Genomic DNA, 21,737 nt, shown 5'->3' on the forward strand with positions numbered 1-21,737 from the left:
CAATGGAAGCAATTTCTCAATGGAGAATTCAAAGCTATGAATTCCCTACCATCATAATCAACTAGATCTTCCGCCTTTAATGGCAAAGCAAAACCACACATCAGTGAGGCTGACAACGGGCAAGTTAGTAGGCAGAGTCTGGGAATCAGCTATATCATACATGTCAAAACAGGTTAAATCAAAAATACCCTTTTAACCCTTTACCAAAACCACTTCAGGTTTTATGTACATGAGAAACTACATCTTGGAAACTACAGTGATGCCACAAATGAACTAAAAATATATGCAGATAGCAATAAAAAGTTACGTTCAGAAACGAATAGTGACAAAAACTTTGAAAATATTACACTTAATGTACAAATATTAGCTATTTTTAAAACTGCAGTATTTCTAGGGAAAAAGTCAGTTAATTCATTAAATGACAAATGTGCTAAAATGCCAACATAAAAATAGTTATTTCTATTTGTTTTGCTTTCTAGACAACCTACATCCTGAATTTTCCCTGACTTATTTTTATGCTTAGTTGCTTGTTAAGCAATTCTTCTGATTTATATTTGTTGAAAATAAGACCAGAGACTGGTTATCTTAAACTGAGAAAACAATGGAAATCTAGAACAACATTTTCCACAATACTTTCTGCTTTACTTCTTAGATCAAGTTAACCAGCCAGATGAACATACCTTGCCAATAAAAACTACCAGGCCCGCCTACTATCAGGTCTCCATTCTACAAAAAGCAAAATTGAATAAAATTACACAACAAAAGAACACAAAAAAATTAAGCATGCATGGGAAAAACAATTTAAATGACCAAAAGAATATCAGAATCATGATAAAGGAGAATAGCCCTGTTCAAGGAAAGGATGTAGGTGCATGGATGTGCAGGAAAATCCACAGTTAAATAAATTTAAGATCACCCTATGCATTATCTGAGGTTCTGGCGCTGTAATAATGGCACAGATTATAACAATAGTTGCAAAGTTTATTCTTTGGCCCATTAATATTGTTTCTGGACCCTCTTGGCATATAAGAATAACTAGCTATTTCCCTTAAGCGCTTTCACTTTCACCTCCACAAGAGAACAGTCTTACTCAATGACTAGTCTGCCTCCAAAAGCATCCTTATACAAGCTATTTTAACTTTTAAAAACTATCTGGTGCCTGCCCATTATTTCCTGAAAGTCAGGTCTCCGGAAAGCATGGTAAGTGGGACACATTGAGACAGAAGCATGTACAATTTTTCACCTAATCATCTATTAAGATAGACTGAGCAGAGTCAGATTGGAGTGCTGCAAAAAGAACAACAGGTGCTGATTGCAGAATTTCTTTTATTAATGAAACGATAAAGTTTGAAGCTAGCAAAGGAGGAAAGAACTTGCAACAACTTCACAAAACTTTCCATATGCAGCAGCATGGGGATAAACTCTTGATCACTGAGACAGTGCTTGAACACTGGGGATATATCAGAATTACATTTGGTCAAAGTATTTCAGAAGCAGGATCTCACCTTGTAAAAATCTAAGCTGAAACCTGCTTGACAAAAGCCTTGTCCTTCGGGATCTGCATTGCCTGCAATTATTAAGGTAGAAGCATTTTATTGATTTCATAATATATGTGGAAGACAGCTTACACACCCCTGGATCTGTAAGGCTGTAAATGCAAAACTATCAAAATATGTGAAAATATGTGTATTCTTTTTTAGAAGAGACAGAGCAAATCAAGACCTTCTACAGGACCCTGAACATGACTCCCCTTGTGAAGATTTTGAAAAATAGGTCCAGTTACTTGGGACTTTCTCCTCTCACTGCCAAGGAAGGACCTTTGCAACAACTAGCAGGAATTCAGTTTGAATTTGACTGGAAATACAAAAGTAAACAACTTCACAAGAAATCCTAGAATGGTCACCACAGTCTGCTCTGCCATAAACACAAAAATAAGTGTTTACTAAGGTATTCTCAAAAAATGTTGACATAGTGGATGGGTCAGCATAGGTCAATGTTCAGACAACATCCTGGTTACCTATGCTATACAAGGGAAGGGGGCACATGTCCTTCACAAGGGCCAGCCCTTTAATTGATACACATTTGCTCAGTGAGGACTGAAGTGTAATATAATTTTGGATGCACATTTGTACATGCAAAAACATCCTTCCTTGCTTCTGTCCATTTTTATTTCTAGTCTCCAAATCCTTATATAATTGTACAAAGTGTGTTGGCATGCATTTCAGGGTTTTCCTATGAGTATTAGAGTGCCAGAAGTCTGCAGGACTGGGAAACAGAGCAGGAATGGCCACTTAACTCTCTCTTCAAATAGCATAAGCCTTTGGCAAAGCCCCAGTGAGACATCAGAAGTACATGAAGCATATCTTATGGTCACCATTTCTTAGAGATTCAGGTTCTCTCTGTACCTGTCCGTCCAGGGACAAGAATTAGGCTTTAAAAGAAAGACATAGCACAACGCAGTTTAGAGCTACACTATGAGAGCTACAATGTGAGAAAAGGAAAGCCACAGAGTAACACTGAATGTACATGCAAGTATCTCACATTGCTATAGGTGTGCAGATTTTCTGGTAGACCACGGAAAGCATTATTGGGCTACATTATCACACATATGTCAGATGTCAGGAAAATCCAGCTACATGATATGATGCTGTCTCTAGATCTTCACAGGAAAGAGACCTTTTAATTATGTGAAGTAAGTGTCTACTTTTTCTGTAAAATGCCTATTACTTTCTTGGCAAAATAATCCATGAGAAACTCGAAGGTAGGAGCGCAGTTTGCAGTAGAGGAACAGTTAAAAGGTGTGTTTTGAAATTAGTCCATGTGCACATGGCAAGAATGCCAGCTGCAATAGGAGGGTCTCTGAACAACGGGTATCATGACAAGGAACTACATTCAGAATTCTGGTGTTATTGGCCAGCACATGCAACTTGAAACAGCTACCCACCTCAGCTAAACTGAACAACATCATAGCTTTGCTGTGAGAGTTTCCCCTGGAAGGGATAGGTAAGCCCATCATATTTGCTATCTTACACACATTACCTTTAGGAAAGCAACTGAAAGAACAGAACTCTGATCTGTGAGCGCAGAAACTGCCGTAGACCTAGCCCAATCCAAAGCTCAGTAAAGTCACTGGATACTTCATATTGGTTTTAATAATTTGGAGCACTGAGGTAATGAGGGTATTAATAGTCATCATAAACACTTAGACATAGGATGCTGAACAGGATGAATGACTGATATAATCTAATGCGTGGCATTTTCTGCAGACTTCTAGGTAACTGGCTCTAAATATAAATGCAGTTTTTCCCTATTCCCCAAGAAGTAAGGCCCAGAGATAGCTACCACATCCTCAGAACAACACAGAGAAGAGTGTGGAACAGCACTGCTAATGTGCATGGCTTTCTTCCATGCTGGAAGTCCTTCATAAATGAACTATTGTGGATGATATTGGCATGAATGGTGATACAGGTTTGTGTGTTTCTGTGCAGGGTCTGGTCTTCAGATGGTGATCCTGTGATGAGAGATTTATACTCAGCATAAGCATGAACAATTGGTTTAAAATGCTGTCTGGTTCTTATCTAGATCTGTTTGCTACATTTTAAAGCCATTAAATTGAACCAATTACCTCTCATCACTATAACTGCATAAGCTTAATTTACTTAATTTCTCCTCTTTTAATTATACAATAAAGCACCCAATTGCAGGCATATAATTTAATGTTGATTTTTCTTTAAACCCTCATCCAATGCAATAATGTCATATAGTAGTCTTCATTCAACCAAGACTGTGTGAAGACTGAAAGGATGAAAACACTGAGTGCAATACCAATTCCTCCAACACAGGATTGTTCCTATTAATACTTACTGTTGCGACAAGGTGAATATTCAGCATAGGCACTGAAGTTCTGAATTGCTACATAGCAGGTGCCAACGGGGTCCTTCTCAGGGTTATCTTTAAGGGTTCTCCAATGATATAAGGGAGCACAAGCCTATCAAAACAGAAGCGATGTCACACATACCTTCCACACACCCACGTATCTGGCAAATGTAGTTTTTAATAAACAGTGCACAAGGATTCTCTCTGGTATTGTATCATTCATACAGCGATGATCATAACATATTGACAGAAGAAATGCAGGACCACTGCTTCTTATAATTTCATTATAACCTGAAAAGCATAGTCTGATCTTTCACTTATAGCCCTTAGCAGATGAAATGTGTCAGGGACTACAACTCACATTTAAGCATATGTTACAAATACCCTCTAAGCCTGCTTCACAAGTAATACGTTTGCTCTATTACTGCTCATTGCACAGGACTTGATCCCATAGTTTAAGATGTAGATCACATACATGTGGCTGAAGACATTCCTACTTCTGTCCTGATATGTCTTAAGATAATGGCCGTTGCAGCAGAACTGCTATGATTCTACTCCACTTAGCAGAAGGAAATTTGTCAGGGTGTTGTGTCATACTGTTTATCACAATCATCAGATTGCCTGCCTTCTTATAAACCCCTGGTTCAAATCTTTGGAGAGATGATACAGCTGTAATGCATTCAACAGTCTCTGAGTGTAACAGGTTTTTGCTAAGTTTTGGCTAGTGAACTAATATTTAATCCTCTATGATATGGTAGTGGTCTTACAAACATGACAGTGTAAGGATAAAAGATATACAAGTTGTGTAGAGAGAGACATTATCTTTTTTGAAAGTAATTCAGATAATTGGAAAAATAAAAAAGATAAGCTGTCAGGTATGCAAGTCATTCTTCAGGGGTTCCTGTGCATGAAAACTTTTCAACTGGCTGGGGGGGGGGGGAGGGGAAGGAAGACTCTACCTCTCCCTACAACCTTGCCTCTGTAAGATACAAACAAATCCTTCGTTCATACGTGCTACCTTGTCTTACTTTTCCAATCAGAAACCTGTCTACCTCTGGCAAGGCATTGTTGTTATTCACATTACTGTATAAGCCTTCGTTCTGCAATCAGTTCCAGCTGGATGAACTCAGAGCTTACCGTGAAAGTCAGAGCTTCTGGAACAATGGTTTAAAGAATAGGGACTCTTAACATGCCCCTGCCTAGAAGACCTTACAGATTAAAACAGCAAAACCAAAGTGCAGCAAAGAGGAGTACGTGTCCTGTGAGGGTGATCTTAAGTACATTTGACATCGACCAAAATGGATTGAAACAAGAACTCAATATAATCATAAAAGTTGATCTAATGCAGTTTACTTTCACATCTGTAGTTTAAAAAAAAAGTTTCTGACAGCTTGATGACATTTTTTTTTCTCTCCTTTCAGTTTACAAAGCTTAAAAGACATAGTTTTCTAGCTTCGCTGTTCAACTTTTTGCCTGAAAAATGTTGACTATATCTCTGTTTCAGAAAGCCTGAGGAGAGTTATCAGGAGCAAAACAAAGTTTGGTCAGTACAGCCACAGCACATCAGCTGGTGATGAGGTTTTCTGCTCACTTGATTAAGATTTAGCAAACGGTGGTAAAGAACTTTTATTTCAGTTTGTGAACTGTTGTTTAGTAGAGTACACAAAATGAAAAATCTGCAGCTATTTTTATAATTTTTTAGAATTTTTACATTTACTTAGTTCTGTAACAGAACAGGGTGATGTTTTATTCATTACCTGTTTCATGTCAAAATCCTCCCCTAGGTTAACCACAAGGCATACTATATAAGGGAAAGCACTTCCTTTAGATACTTCTTCCCTTATGACTACTTCTTAAGTAATAATTGGAAGTTTTAAGTAAATCCCAAGACACAAATTATTGCTTTGCAATTGTAAAAACTAATACAACTAATGACCAAACTAATTATTCTTATCACAATTATTTCAGCAACATTTTCAATGCAAACCTTAGTGTGTAAACTGTAAGTATAAAATGTCTGTGTATAAGCAGCATCACCACTACTTTACTAAGCAATAAAAGTACTTGCCCCTTGCTGCGGTCCTCTACCAATACAGGTAACATATTCGGTGAAACTGGAAAACAGACATTGCACTTTGACAGCAATCTTGATTTGGAGCTTTTTTATCATTACTTTTTTGCAGCTGTTTTATCATGACTATGACACAGCTGTTCAAAACAATGTAAATGTGACAAAAGAGGTCAGTGCTTTCTCTTACTAACTGATCTCCAGCACAGGTTCTTGGTTTCCATTACATTCTGCATTTAACATTCCAAATAAAGCTTCATAATGCAAAACATTTTATAGCATATAGCGATCAGTTACTGTGTATCTCTAAAATATGACCATTATCTGTTTAAAAAAAAATCATCATTCACTTCCATAACAATACGGCTTTCTGATGTTTTCACATGGCAGCAGGATCATCTTCACTTGATCAGTTCAATCTGATTTTATAGACTTTTATAGACTATAGCTTTCATTTTCTGAGTTATATACATCATCTGTTTTATAATTCATGTATTATCATAGAGTTGTTTCCATAATCTACACATAGAGAGCTATTAAAGATATACATGAGAAAAATAAACATTATCTCCAAATGAATACCAAATGCATAAGACTTACCACAACTTTTTCTTTATGAGCTTTGACTGTTGCCCCAAACCACTGCTTTGTCTTAAACTCAATAGGTTCCCTGGTGCCATTGACTTTAATTTTCCTGTTGTCTTGACAAAGAAAGAAGCAGTATGTTGACAGCTTATTTTAAAAAGTATTACCCTGTGAATTACAGATACAAGTGAACAGACTAATGGATATATTACATTGCACCCACTGTCATCGTCCTACCAGCTTAATAGGAAATGGACGTTCTAGTATCATTTAAGCTTTTTACTGGTCAGTAGAAAACAACTTAAATTCACATGTGAAAATTCAAAATAATTACACTTAAACTTCAGAAAACAATACAAAGGACTGGAAGAAGAAACCCTGTGTTTCCCCCTGCAAAAGAAAAAAAAGTTTACCTGGAATTTATGATGAAGAATGAACAAGAATCTACAAAAATTGGTGAAAAGCCCTAAAAAGTTTTCTCATACGTGATAGAAACTTTCCATGTAAAAAGTATGTTCCATAATTAGTTTTTGTCAAACAAATGACATTTCTTAGCATGCTTATTCAAAAACCAACACTACAGATAGCAAAGGACTTAGTTTTTAACAGAATTACATGTGTACACACTGTCACAAGAGACAGCTTCTTAATGTTGCTTTATATACACTCTTGCAGATGTCAGCATAAAAGAAGCCATCTGGGCAAAGACTCAGGCCAATTATAATGCATTTCAGGTTTTAATAAAAAGCAGACATCCCTTCCTTTCACCCTCAGTTCTCTGAAGTAAACTGATTTCCCATATGTTCATGAGCTATGCTCCTCCCTTACCAGTCATTCCTAATGAACTTCTCAATTTATACATAAGCAGGGCATTACTCCTTCCCCTTTGTATCTGCATTCCCTTATGTTTGTTTCTGGTTCCTATCAGGAGGGATTTCACCGGAATCAATCCTTTTTATTCACTCTAAGTGAAAATAAAACCATATACTATCTACTCGGGAATGCAGAAAAAATGTAACGTCAGATTATATTGTATGGATTTACATACATTTTTAAAAAAAATGAAAAATGCAGCTGGTGTAATTGTCACCTTTAAAAAGCCAACACTTCTGGGATTTGCCTGACAGGAATAAAGGAGATATCTGAATATCCTTTTCTAGGATTTTGGATCACCAGTTACCTCAGCTCGTGGTAACCTCATAAATGTTACGGATATAAACTGAATTAGAAAGAAAAATACATTATACTTAGAGAACAAGGGCACTCTATTTCTGTATTTTTCTGATAAACATGAAGGAAAGTTGAATGAGAATGAATTGTAAAAGTGTGAAAGTCTCTGAGAAAACATCTTCCTTCATACAAATATTTGTTTCTGTGCTGCAACAATTACAGGCGCTAGTATGGAAATCCATGCTGAGAGAGATAAATTTCAGGAATATTTAGATCGTAAAAATTCAGGAAGAATAATTTAAAATCACTCTAAAAATATTCATTTTAAAAACACATTTTATTTAAGTTAGGCCTAAACTTCAAGAGTTTAGGAGACAGCGACTTTGACACACTGCATTGTACGAACTGCCAGCTTCTACCTAGTTGTTGGCAACACCACTTTTGATTATTTTTTACAGTGAAGTCAGACCCTTTCAAACTTTAAAGGTTTCTTTTTTCTTTTTTTAATGCTCCAGCAGATCTGAACATGATCAATGTCCACAGATGAGCTCTTGATAGAAACAAAGCTTTTGAAGCTTGAAAATCAGCCATGGTCAGCTTACAGCAGCCAATGCTAGCCTGGCTCTGAGGATACTCACGGCCAGTATTCTAACTTAAAAAGAGCTTACATTTTCAATCAAAACAGCATAATTGTCTAGTGGCAAAGTATACTCAAATTTGAGAATGTTAGTTTTTAAAACTAGGACAACCGTTTGCGGGATTTATAAAAACCATAGCTGAATTTAGCAATAGATCTGCAAGAACTGTACACACACACACCCCTACCTCGCTTAGTGGCATATGGTGTAGTATGAATCCTTCATCATGTGGCATGGGATTTTCATTAGAAAATAATCCGTAGAATATCACGCACCCCCAAATTAATAAATAGCTTTTTTTCCTAGATAAATCTCTTTTGGCAGAAATTCTCTAATCACCTTTGTTCAGGATCCTTGCTGGAGCGATGGAGTCATACTCCTAGCTTCTGAGGTTGTGCCTTAAAATACAGTTTAGTCTTTTGTATATAACAACCATTAGGTATTTCAGATTGCTGTGAACCAGCAATATATAAATATTTATAAATGTAAATATAAAACCCCTATAACTTTATCAAAATGAAGCTATATACACAATTAACTTGTCTGAATGTACATGGACTGTCATTACTGTGCCCTGATTGTATTCCATTAGACAACAAGGCTCTGAATGAAGTCACTGTAAATGTCCACTTCTGAGCTAGTCATCCACTTATAACTGAGGGCACAGTTTTCCTAAAGCAAACATCTGAGAAGGTCAGAAGAACCATGGCCTAAAAGTACTTAATTTTTTTTACCAACTGTAGATAGCCAAGGATGACCAACTTAGTCTAGACTCAGACAAAAGCTATTTGTTTACTCAGATAAATCCCAATCCAGTTTTAAAACAAAAAAGAAAAAAAAAGTTGTTATTTCTGTCTTTGGTACATCCCTCAAAACTGTATTATCTAAATGTTTCAAAAAATAACATGTCTGTGTCCTGACAACACCCTTATATGACAAGGAAATATCTCTCCTTGTGTTATTTATGGGGATCTGAGGCCCACAGGCTATGTCTATACTGTACCTTACCCACAGGCTAAGCCAAATTTCTGTGAGCAGCAAAAACTTGGCCTGAATTCAGGTTGCATTCAAATGTCATCTTCTCTTCTGTAGGAGAATGCCTGGCCCCTTTTAGGAAGGAGTCCAGGCTATCTTGTATCACGATACGTGACACTAGTGCAAGGATAGCTAGAATTCAATGCAGCAGCTGGGCTGGGCACACAGCGCCTGAGCCTGTCCACAGATCAGTCCAGGGAGTGCCTGAGTACCAGCTGGATTGCTTCAGAGCCAGCTCAGGAGCTGTTTCAGATGGTCAACAGTCTGGATGACTCGCAAATTTGGCTTGAAACTCAGCCCTGGAGTCACTCGTAATTGTACTGCCTGAGACCGTATTGCAGACTAAGGCCCAGACAACCAGGACTATGCAAACAGCAGAGAGATGTACAAATATAAATTTAGGTGCAAGGACATCCTTAAACTACATTTCAGCAACCCAAAAGCATCTCATTTTCTACTGTAGGAGCCAGTGCATTGGTACTGCCTCACAATCCAGCTTCAGAAGCAGCTCTGGAGATGGTGAAACATGATTCTCAAAAATCAGTGTTCCTTCACCCAGTCTTTTATACTTGAGGTACCTAGGGGCTACCAAAGGGAAAAAGGCCCCTCAGATTGCCAAAGCAGTAGCTGGACAAGTAGAAAAAACTGAATTCAGACAGTAAATAGCAAACATATGTAAGAACAACAGTGCAGAGATTCATTTTTAGGAATTAAAGTCTGAACCTGGAGTTAATGGAAATCCATCATTTGCACACATTAGACTAAATTTGGCACTTTCTATGGGGATTGGTCTCCTCTCAGTCACTGAGTCAGCACATTGCAAACTGTTTAACAGGCATGAATCAAACATTACTCTTACAAATATTTCTTTGTTAGTAATCAGGATCTGCATAAGAAACAGATGTATTTGCAAACACTGATAGTGGCTCGTTGTGATTCATTCAGCCCTTGAAAACTAGAAGTAAAAAATACAGCATCTATTATAATTTGAAAATACTCAAATGAACAAAAGCAAACCAAAATATTTTAATCAAACTTAACACAGGAACACAATGCTTCTAATCAAAGCAACAAATCCAGCTATGTAATACACCTGCAACTCTTTCAGGTAAGTTCTCACCCTTCAGGAACTTCGAAAAGTATTATCTTTACTTGCTCCGTGTGCGTTTGCCTGTATGTACTGGATAAACGCAGATGGCCATTAACCAGGCATCTGCAGCAGGCTGTTATACTCTACCCTCTAATCTGTACCTACTCAGACTACATCCAGGATGGCAAATCCCTTTCAAATACTTGTTTTGATATATGTGTGTGTATGTATCTGTGCACATCCATACATATAAATAAATATAGATAATACAAAATATAATATATATTTCATATATTTATACATAATTATATATACACAGAGTAGAGGTGAATAATCACCTCAACCTATCTGTATTTATAAAAAATGGGAATACAAACATATAAAACCAACAAACTTTTATATTTATATAAACATATACAGGTCAGGGAAAGTTAATATACCCCTCACATGGAGACATGCAGCAAAGGGAAAAGATGCAACAGACGTAAGTTGCAGCAAGGGAATTTCTGGTTAGATATAAAGAAAACACCCTTCTCAGTGAGGGTGATTAAGCACTGGAACAGATTCCCCGAAGAGGCTATGGCATCTCCATCCTTGGGTAGTTTCAGAATTTGGCTACACAAGGCTCTGAGCAACCTAATTTAACTTGGAAATCAGCCCTGCTGCATTATTAGGGTCCTGGCTTACAGGAGGGAAGAGAGAGAAGGAAAGGTTCATACTGGCATACATGGTCCCATATTCTAGAAGTGAGGGAAGAAGTGTCAACCCTATCACCATGGCAGAGTGATATCTTTTTGATATCACTACCATCAAAGATTCCAATGATACCACTCATTACTAAGCAAAGGTAAGTCAGTAACATTCACAGGGTCATTGATATTAGACTCTCAACAGAGAGACAGAACACAAATACAAAGCTAAAGACTATGATCTAGGGAACCAAGCCAAGCAATTGCTTTCAACATTAATGCTGGGGGAAAAAAGACTCCATAGTTTTGAGAGACAGTAAGGATACACAAAACCCTTGCATGATGAAAAGAGCTGCTTCTATTTTTAGATTTATCTGATTCTGCAAACATCTACTGAATTTCTGGGTTTTATTGTGCCTTAGATGCTATTCATATGAGTTATTTTAATTTAATAGATCATATCTAGAGAGCTTTATTTGGACTTTCATTCCATGAATCAAGAAAAAAAGAATCATCAAACCCAATAGGATTTTTTCCCTAAGTACAATCTGATGAAAAACAAATTAAGACCTCAGGGTTTGAACTAGCATAGCTAAGGGTATTTTTTTCCCTTCTCTAGATAAGGCTGAGACTTATAAAAGAAACTCATGAGGCTCTATTATAAATCAGAACGCTACAAGTGAACCCTGAGGCTCCAGATAAGCTCTTACTGGCGTAGTGGACTGAAATGTGTCAACATTTAAAAGTACAACAAAGTTCTCCCTCAGCACTTTCTCTTGAGATGCAAATTCTGTTTTATAACAGGATTCTAAGTTTTCCCTTGAATCTTACCATCTTTACAGCTAATGATTTTTTCATGTAACTAAAGCTCTTGAGCCCCACAATACATCCTTTCCTTATAACAGAACCTGGGTTCTGTTACAATCAGCTCAACTGCCGGCCGGATTAGCTCATGTTTTTTATCAACTGTACGCTTGGCCAGAACTGATCTACATCCCCCTCCCCTGTTTCTCTTCAGAGACCATTCAAATTTTCTCCAGCTAGTTTAGAAAAATATGACCTATTTCACTAAAACTGGTAAAGTTAACTGATAGCAAAGACAACACCCCAGTGAGTTCTGGAAACTTAGGGGAAGTGGTATCTAAAATTCTGCCTTTTGGAGCTAATTTAAAACATAAGAAGTTGCAGTCTGTTAAGTATTACAATTAAAAGTGACCATTATAATGAGTTTCTGAAATATGAACTATTAGCTCTTTACCAGATTTCAAACACAATAGTGCACTTCAGGGGGCATTTAAGTTTGCTTCTGGCTGCAAGATGCTTTGAATAGTTCAGAAGTTCCCCAGTTAATCAAGCAGGGAGAAAGTTTTCTTCATATTGCTCTCCTGCTACCTCTCCTGGCAGCTGAATGGAAGAGCACCCAGCTTAAACAAGGACTTGGTAATTCTACCTCAATGCTAGAGCAGAAATAGTCATTACGAAATGAGGTTTATAATGAAGAAACTGAAAAGGAGAAGTTAGCTTTGTGTAGGTAAGAGAGGAAAGACAGATCACAGCTCTTTAATATAATGCCAACGCTTGTTCCCCTGTCCTCTCATTGAGTTTCAAAGGGTTTTAAAAAAAAAAGTTTAGGGGTTGGACTAGATGATCTTTAAAGGTCCCTTTCAACCCAAACCATTCTATGATTCTATGAAAGAGTATCACAGCCTTACACTGCAATGCCACAGGACAGCTTTACAGAGCAGGGAAACAAGGGAGAAGATTCTCTGCCCTTCAGTCCGTATCTCCTGGAGTAAGGGGATACTAAAAGCCCTTCCATTATACTTTATCTCAGTTCCCTCCTGCAATGAAGCAGGTTAAAGCACCAATAGTGCTCTCGGGGGCACTGCCTTCAGCTTCTTCCCAGAGCCTTGGCCCCAGTGCCCAGATTTAGGGAGCTTTAAAGAACTGCAAACATGGGACTGCAGAGTCAGTGCTCTATCAAGAGCAGGAAACACGCAGAGTTCCTGCTAAAGCCCCTTCTTGGCTGGAGGCCATATCACTGGCCAACCCATATGGGAATGTCCAGTTACATAGCTTGCTTATGGATAGGTCGGCTCAAATCCTACAGCATGTCAAAATTTCATCCTCCTTCCCTCCCCTGCCCCCCTGTCCCTTGTCAGGAACAATATTTCATCAGTAGGATTAATTATTGATGTTAATTTGCAAGTAAAGCACCTCATTGCTTTGGAAATCTCTGGATTAGTTACTATGAAGAACAGAAATAGGAGATCTGAGAAATTAGTGACAATCTGGGAGAATTGCCTGTAGAACGATTTCAGTTAGGTGGTATGACCTTTAGGAAGGGGGTGCAGATACTTCTGCACCTCCATTAACTCTAACTAAGCCATCTTCTCAGCAGAGTAGTTTAGCCCACACAGATTTCCACATAACACAAGTTATGCAGCTGCTCATAGCAGTCAGGCCAGCTTGGGCATCCTAACATTTGCACACTGCCACAGAGATGATTTCAGGAGTAGTCTTGGTTTTGAGTATCAGTGCTGGTACCAAGGAACCCAGTCTGTGTCTGACAGCTAGAACATGGCACTCGAAAGTAGTGACACATTTTTTAAAGTGTTTTCATATCTTTCACTAGGAATTGAGTGAATACTGAGTGTTCCTGTTGGGTATACGTTAGTAACCAATGCAATGTCTACTCCCTCATGTGATCTTAGTTTCTGAGAAAAAAGAAGCAAGAGAGCTTCACAAACCATAAGGATTTGTCTTTTGTCGTTTAAAGCTTACATGACACAAAGAATAGAGTTTAGTCCTGAGTGTCACAGCCTGCATGGTGGCGGGGAGGTTAGCTGCACCTTGCCAGTGACTCTGGGTGCAACCCTTGCAGTGTCAGATCTCTGATCCACTGGCGAACATCGCAGTTGTCTTACACCAGTGTCAGGATGTCGGGTTCAGTTAGGCTTAGCATTTGTATTCTCCCTTCAGGACTCTATGGCATGCAGGATATAGAATAATTTTCTTTAAACTAAAACTTTAGTTATTTTAAAAACAGAAAGATATTATTCACAGAGAAAAACAAAACTCTTCAACAAAACAGGTCCAAAGACTATACTATCTCGGTGCTTACCATCATAATATTAACCTAAGTAAGCCTAAGTTTTTCACTAAAAGTCGTCTATCACTTCACTTGGTTCCCTCAAATCACTTTCTGAACAAGGGCCCCCTCTATCTAAGGCAATACATACTTTACAAACTCGACGTATTTTTTCCTTCCTTCCCTTCCCTGACTCGTCAGTGTGTTCTTGTTCATCATTGCCTCTTAACAAGCCTTAAATGCTTGCAGAGAGAGATTTTGTTCCTTTTTAGTTTGTTATACTTTACAGCCCCATAACAAGGCATTCATTTGGTAAACATCTCAGTATCTGTAAAATAACTATAAATTAGTACAAAGCAGCTCCACACCTGTAACACTATGATGTTCAAAAATGTCCAGAATCTTGACTGAAGCCATCAGAGAATACTAGTCAATGTCCTCACTGTTTTCATTTAGTAGGACCAAGTCATTAATAGTGTTAATACAAGTAACATCAAAGTATTTGCAAATGAAGGAACCCTTCTTGAAATTAGGTCTACTGTTCTTGTGGAAACAGTGAAATAATCTGTACAGTTACATATGAGTTTTACCAATTAGATGCCCGCTTACACACTTATTTGTGGCAGTAAAAGTCCAAATAACATCCAAGTGCACTGTATGTTCCCTCCTCAACAGCAGAACATAACTTGCATTGAATGTAACATACCTGAGCTTCATTTGTATACCCAGCCCTCCGAAAGGGAAGACATGAGCCCTCATGCTCATACGTAATTTAAGCCAGTGGCTTTTCAACCACTTGGATTTGTTGGTATCTTGAATTTTTATGTTATAGTGGAAATTTCATAGTTTCTGTGACCTGCAGCAATTTCACATATCTATCTTGGGATATAGTATATGTGAATCTGCTTTTCTTTTACAAATTCTTTTGAGTCCTGCATTGAGCTCTCGTGGCTGAAAAATACTGATTTAGAAAATTCTTTATCTCTTTGTTGGGTCACACTGCCTTTTAAGTGTTACATTATGCTCTCCCTTTCTTTCTAGTTCCACTCAATTTTTACTTCTGATCTTAATTAAAAATGCTTTCAATTATTCAGCAGTTTTGTTTCTTTTATTGTGCTTAGTGAATCTAACTGAAAGGGCTGACATTATTTGGTTAGAGTCAAGAAAAAGTACTTAAAAAAGGAAACTTTGTATAAAAATGCATCCAAATGAAATCTTCCAGCTCTGAAGCAGCCTCTTTAGTTTTTCTGCTTTGTTTCAGAAAACATTCCCAAGTTTTCCAAGACTTTTAAAAATCTATGAGGCATGAAGCATTAATCTTTAAAATTAAAGCTGCTAGAGTTGAATTTCCAGTCTTCTGACAATTACTGGGTGTTTCTGTTTTGGGAGAAAGGATAATCTTGAGGTTAAGGAACTGGAGCAAGAAGAAAAAATCCCAAGTCAGTTACCACTATCATCACCAACTTCCTGTATGATCTTTGACAACCCAGAGTACTTTTTTCTGTTCATCAGAATAAATATAAAAATGGGAATATGAATATAAAATGGAAATAGCAGCATTTCTGAGTGATGTTGCAAGGAGAAGGCATAGTGAGTACAAGGTGCCTGTACAAGAAAGAGCCATAAACTGAAAATACCCCTCATATTTACTAAGGACTATTAAGTCCCACTAGGCATACAATGGTCAAAGGCTTCAAAAGGAACTGTGTGTAACAGACTATTTAAAATAGTATCATCCAGGATAGAGCTCATGTGGACTGCTCTGTTTGGAGGAATAGTGGAAAAGATGGAAAACTCGCTCCTGTAAGTAGCGTATTTTGGAGAGAAAAAAATGGCATGAAATATACATCCACACTTCAGCAAAAAGAGTCATCTAAGGCATATTGGAGGTGGCCTTTATGTTGCTGGCAATGAAGAATGGGTGTTGGTACAAGCTATGCAAACCTTCCCCGGGGTCCCTGTCTATGAGGGCAGCTGGCCATTGCTGAATTGTGTGAAATGACACCTTTACTGCCCTTGGTACCGGAATTAGCCAGCTAATGATAACACTGCTAAACCTGCCTATACTGCAGTCCCTCCTCCAAGTACAGTGCATTTATATCTACACAATAGGCGCTCTCTGGCTTAACTTCAGCTGTCTACAGGTCAGGCATCTATCCAGAGGACACAAACAACCATCTCAGATGATAGACTGAATGAACCACAGTTTGGAGGTTCCAAGCTGAATAGTTGTGTGATACAGTCCAAAGCCTTGTTGACAATACTTACTCATCAGTCTGTGTTTGTGCCTTTATTTGAAACATAGTACCTGCAAAAGGACATCTCTGCCAAGAGTATGGACTTGTCCTGAGTCTCTTTAGTCAACTTTTCTAGAGTTTCCCACAGGAAAGCCAGATGTCCTTCTAGGTTTCATCACTAGGTTTTCATTCATTTTTCAAAATGTCCCTTTAAACTACAGTGGAATTTTTTGGCCTGTAAGTTTTCTATTCAAACCCAAAATTAATTTGTATAGATAATATATTTCACTCCTGCTACATGAACTATCTAATGATAAGATGGAAATACAGGAATATTTCCTAAACTGGTTTTATTTTAAAGATGTACACTCAGGGCATATTACAACAAAAATATTGTATGCATACTGTCTGTCTGTACATTCACATTTATATATAACTGTATGCTGTACATAGTATTACATGCCCAAATAGCCACATACATACACATACACGAGCTATCTCTTACTCTGTTTTGAAGTATGCCCAGCATGATGGAAGAGTTATCCTGAGTAGAGTTCCTAGACACTAACATAGTAATAGTATGTGTGGGTGGCTGGAGCTGGAAGGGGTAAAGAACTGCACTCCTTACTTGCTACATTTAACTAAGCTCTTCTAATTTAATTTGTGCTCTCAGAAAAAAACTGAATTGTATTGTGTTCACATTTAAATAAACCACAAATGTTAAGATTAAATATAACCTAAAGAATCATAACTTTTGCTTAATGATTAAACTGTTAAAGTCTGCCTAAATAAAGGAATCAGTTTTAAAGTCCCTGCGAACACTAGGTTTAAATTATTTTCAAGACCTATAAAGAGACAACAGAAAACATAAACAGCCTGAATTGTTTAAAACGTGTGTTCCCTCTAATTAAATAAGAAACATCTGTCTTGGGATTTTGGAAGTGGATATAATCTATCCACATTGTGCCTAAATCAGTTTGCATCTAGCTTCCAATATTCTGAAATAAAATTCTTGCTTTCTGAAAAGAATTAAATAAACATGCCACATGAGGTACTTCATCCATCTGAACAGACGGAAAACCCCTTGCTGAAAATAACAGCAAAGACTAGCAATCCTGTGATTTCCAGGATTCAGAGAAGTGTGTGAGACATGGGGTTTGGGGTTTTGCCTTCTGAGCACTCAAAAAAAAAAAAAAAGTATTTTCAAAATGAGGAATCTGCCACAAACACCCTTCATTAAAGCGTTAAGATGAACTACGCACAGATCCTGGAGGTCATACTCCCGTTATTTCTCTGGGGACCATTAAACCCTTCCCTGCACGCGCACATGCATACAGACTCCCAGGAGCAGGATTTCTCCCGCAGATACTCAGATCAAAGCGACACAACTAAAGCGAGCGCGGAAGAAACTTGTGCTGAGGGGGAACCTGAGCACAGCAGAGCAACACACACAACGCTGCCCTACGAGATTCGGCGATTTACTTACTGGTATTATCAAAGGGTATCTGCCTGCACTGGGTGGCGGGCCAGGCGCAGTAGTACACCGCTCCTCCTTCCACTATGTCTGGCTGCGTGGTGTTGGCTTTGGGAGCTCCCACCAGGACACTGACTCTGCGAAACACACCGGGAAGTCACCGGGGCGGTGGGGGCCATCAGGACCGACGGCCGGCGGCCCCGGCACGGCGGGCCAGGGGCTGTCACCCCGGCAACCGGCCCGAGGGCGGCGGGCGGGACGCCGCCGTTTGCCCACCGCCTTCCCCAAAGCCTCCCCCAAGCCCGCCGGCGCCCCCCAGCCCCGGACAGGCAGGAGGGGCAGCCCGGCGGCGCTCGCTCGGGCACAGCCCGAACCCCGCCGTCGCCCGGGGCGGGCGCCGCGCTGAGGGGAGCGACCCGCCCAGCCCGCCCGCCGGCGGCGGCGGCGGCGGCACTCACGTGCTGGGGTCGGGGATGTAGAAGTCCACCGAGTATCCGAAGTAGCTGCCCGGGGGCCCGCTGTACACCGTCAGCTTCTCCTCGTCCAGGTTGAAGGCCACCAGCGCCGGCGCCCAGAGCAGCGCTGACAGGAGGAGCAGCGAGCACGGCCGCTGCCTGTGGCGGGCGCGGCCGGCCCCGCGCCCGCGGCTGAGGCGCAGCATCCTCGCTCCCTCCGCGGTAGGCTCCCGCTGGCGGAGCGGAGCGGAGCGGAGCGCAGCTGCGCGGCGGCCGTGCGGTGCCGCGGCGGTCTGGCTGCCGCCGTGCGCTGGCGGCGGGGCGGGGGGCTGGCGAGGGAGGCTCGGCCCCACTCACCCCGCCGCCGCAGCCGCGGGGCGAGCCGCGCTCGGGCGCCCCCTGGCGGCCCGCGCCCGGCGCCCGGGGCAGGCAGCGCGGCGCGGCGCCCCGCGGCTGTCGGCGGCCCCCGGGGAGACGCGGTGAGGCCCCGCCGGAGGCGCGGTGGCTCGGCAGGGAAGCTCTTCTTCTACGAGGCAGCATTTGAGCCCGAGGGACCCCCGCGCCACCGGCCTGTGCGTGGGCCCCGCTGCCGCTGGGCAGGGCGAGGCGCTGGTGGTCGGTCTGGGGCCGCCTCCCCCGCGCTTCAAGCCTCGCTGAGGGAGAAGCCTCGCTGAGGCAGAAGAGGTCCCGCCGTCGCCAGCGGAGCTGTCGGCGCTTCGGCGCTGCTCCGCACGACTCTCCGGCGTTGTCTGCGAGAGAGGACGGTGGTCACAGCGCTGTGGCTGCGGTGTGGCCGTCGAGGACCTGGAGCGGCCCTGGTCCCCAGAACAGGGAGTGACGCGGGGGCCGGGGCCTGGGCAAGGTTCCTCCATCCTGGCTGAACAGCGTGCTCGGTGTGGTTTACTGCAGTAACCAGGCTGTATCTGGGGAAACCAATTTGTCTTACCAAGAAAATCCACCAGTGAAGCTGGGAGAAATGCATGCTAAGTAGGACACCCCCTTAACTCTGCCCAGCAGAGATACCCGATGGTTATGTTTGGACAGCCCTGTTCGGAAGGGAAAATGGTGGAGTTGAGGCTGGTGATTTCTACTGGAATTTCTCTCGACTTCCAGCATTTTCAAGAGTTAGAACTGAAGAGTCTGATACTTGAAAATGCCTTTTAGGAAACTAAAGTGCATGGAAAAAAAAATAGACCTTCATCAGATTGCTATGTGACTGCCAGCATGGCTATTATTTAAAAAAAACCCAGCAACCAGAACCCCCTTCTAACCACAGGAAAGATGTAAACCCAGCCACACAGTTCAGAACACATTAGGAAATGCATTCCTCTGTAAGTTTCTCTGTTAGTGCTTGCCTGGCTACATAAAGTTTTAATACACTGTAGGGGGCACCTTACACTTGGGCAAAGGAAAGCATTGCTATGTGCCTTTACCATAGCTCCATGCAGGAGCAGGTGTCATGCCTCTTTTCCCACAGAAATGACCAATACTACTGCATGTGGTATTGAATGGAGCTTGTAGAAAGCTCCTTTTATAATTTCTTCATAAAAGTAAATAAAAACAGATGGATCTGGACAGGCTGGATCGATGGACCAAGGCCAATTGTATGAGGTTCAACAAGGCTAAGTGCCAGGTCCTGCACTTGGGTCACAACAACCCCATGCAATGCTACAGGCCTGGGGAAGAGTGGCTGGAAAGCTGCCCAGAGGAAAAGGACCTGGGGGTGTTGATCAACAGCCGGCTGAACATGAGCTGGCAGTGTGCCCAGGTGGCCAAGAAGGCCAACGGCATCCTGGCTTGTATCAGAAATAGCGTGGCAGGAGTAGGGAAGCGATCGTCCCCCTGTACTCAGCACTGGTGAGGCCGCACCTCGAATACTGTGCTCAGTTTTGAAAGACAAGAAAGACATTGAGTTACTGGAGTGTGTCCAAAGAAGAGCAACAAAACTGGTGAAGGGTCTGAAGAACAAGTCTTACGAAGAGCAGCTGAGGGAACTGGGGTTGCTTAGCCTGGAGAAAAGGAGGCTGAGGGGAGACCTTATTGATCTCTACAACTACCTGAAAGGAGGTTTTAGCGGGGTAGGTGTCGATCTCTTTTCCCCTGTAACAAGCAGTAGGACAAGAGAAAATGGCCTCAAGTTGCACAAGGGGAGGTTTAGATTGAACATTAGAAAAATTTCTTCACCGAAAGGGTTATCAAGCAGGAACAGGCCTGGAACAGGCTGCCCAGGGAAGTGGTTGAGTTACCATCCCTGGAGGTATTTAAAAGACGTGGAGTCCTGGCGCTTAGGGACATGGGTTTAGTGGGACTTGGCAGTGTTAGGTTTACAGTTGAACTCGATGTTCTTAAAGGTCTTTTCCAACCTAAACGATTCTATGATTCTGTGATTCTATGTTTTGCCCCTGCAAGCCCCACAGTAGTTAAGAATATATAAAACCTGACTCTGCCTGAAAATGCTTCCTTCCCCTACAGCACTCAATGGGACATTATATCCACATCTTGAGGGGACAGTATTCTTATTTGTATTTTTTCTGGCCAAATCAAAGGTAGGAAGAAAAGCAGAATCATTTTATTTTCTATTTAATCAACTCTGTTAGGAGGAAAAAAGGATTGTTTTTCAGCATTTATAATACAGATGTGTCCAAAACAATATCAGAGAAAGATCAGAAGAATAGAGAAGCCATTTATAAACATGCTACAATAGAGCATACCTACGAAAGCAGCTGAAAGTAGTTTGTTTTGCTCTGAGGTTCTGGTTTCTTTACTTTTGTGTTTGTTTTATTTTAAGTGCTTTATGGCAGGATTATTCAGATAAGACTGACATTCCTGTCCACGAAAATAGAACAGTGTGTTTATTTCCAACATTAACTGTGTGACCCTTAGCTGTCCCCGCAGGCTTGTAATATTCCTTAAATCTGCTCGCCTTGCAATTGTACTGACTTTACTCTTGCTATTCGAGTGAAACATCACCATTGACATTATTTTGTTATTTTACATCAAACAAGTATTTCGGTCTAAGATCTAAGCACTAGTAATAACTTCAGAAGTACCTCAATGACTTGTAGGGTTAACGCCTACTCTTAAAAGTCATACAGTTTTAAGGCAACTGAAGGCATTTGAAAGTTGTGTTGCCTTATGCTAAATAATAATAATAATGCCTTGCTCTTACTTAGCACAACAGCAGTCAGTTCCAGTGCTGAGCATCATAAATGAAGTCACTGGGGCTTGGAGAACTGCTCGGATAGCACACGAGACCTGTGGCACTCGGGGAGCGAGAAGGCAGCACATTCTGGTGCTGTATCCATCTTGTACAGGTCTATCCAAAACAG

The 21,737-nt window shown here is 40.8% G+C and overlaps 1 protein-coding gene across 1 annotated transcript in view; it reads right to left on the reverse strand.

Moving 5' to 3' along the window:
• Nucleotides 1–18,629, reverse strand: part of ITGA8 (integrin subunit alpha 8) — a 113,718-nt gene extending 95,089 nt beyond the window's left edge. Inside the window, exons 1-6 of the mRNA XM_075143847.1 lie at nucleotides 18,412–18,629; nucleotides 17,966–18,090; nucleotides 6,545–6,645; nucleotides 3,865–3,988; nucleotides 1,506–1,567; nucleotides 681–726 (exon numbers count right to left, since the gene is read on the reverse strand). Coding sequence (XP_074999948.1) covers nucleotides 681–726; nucleotides 1,506–1,567; nucleotides 3,865–3,988; nucleotides 6,545–6,645; nucleotides 17,966–18,090; nucleotides 18,412–18,614 — 661 coding nt within the window. The 5' untranslated portion in view covers nucleotides 18,615–18,629. The remainder of the gene's footprint in view (nucleotides 1–680; nucleotides 727–1,505; nucleotides 1,568–3,864; nucleotides 3,989–6,544; nucleotides 6,646–17,965; nucleotides 18,091–18,411) is intronic.
• Nucleotides 18,630–21,737: the final 3,108 nt, after the last annotated feature.

Source organism: Calonectris borealis, chromosome 2 (genome assembly GCF_964195595.1).
Source record: "Calonectris borealis chromosome 2, bCalBor7.hap1.2, whole genome shotgun sequence".
Classification (NCBI taxonomy): domain Eukaryota; kingdom Metazoa; phylum Chordata; class Aves; order Procellariiformes; family Procellariidae; genus Calonectris; species Calonectris borealis.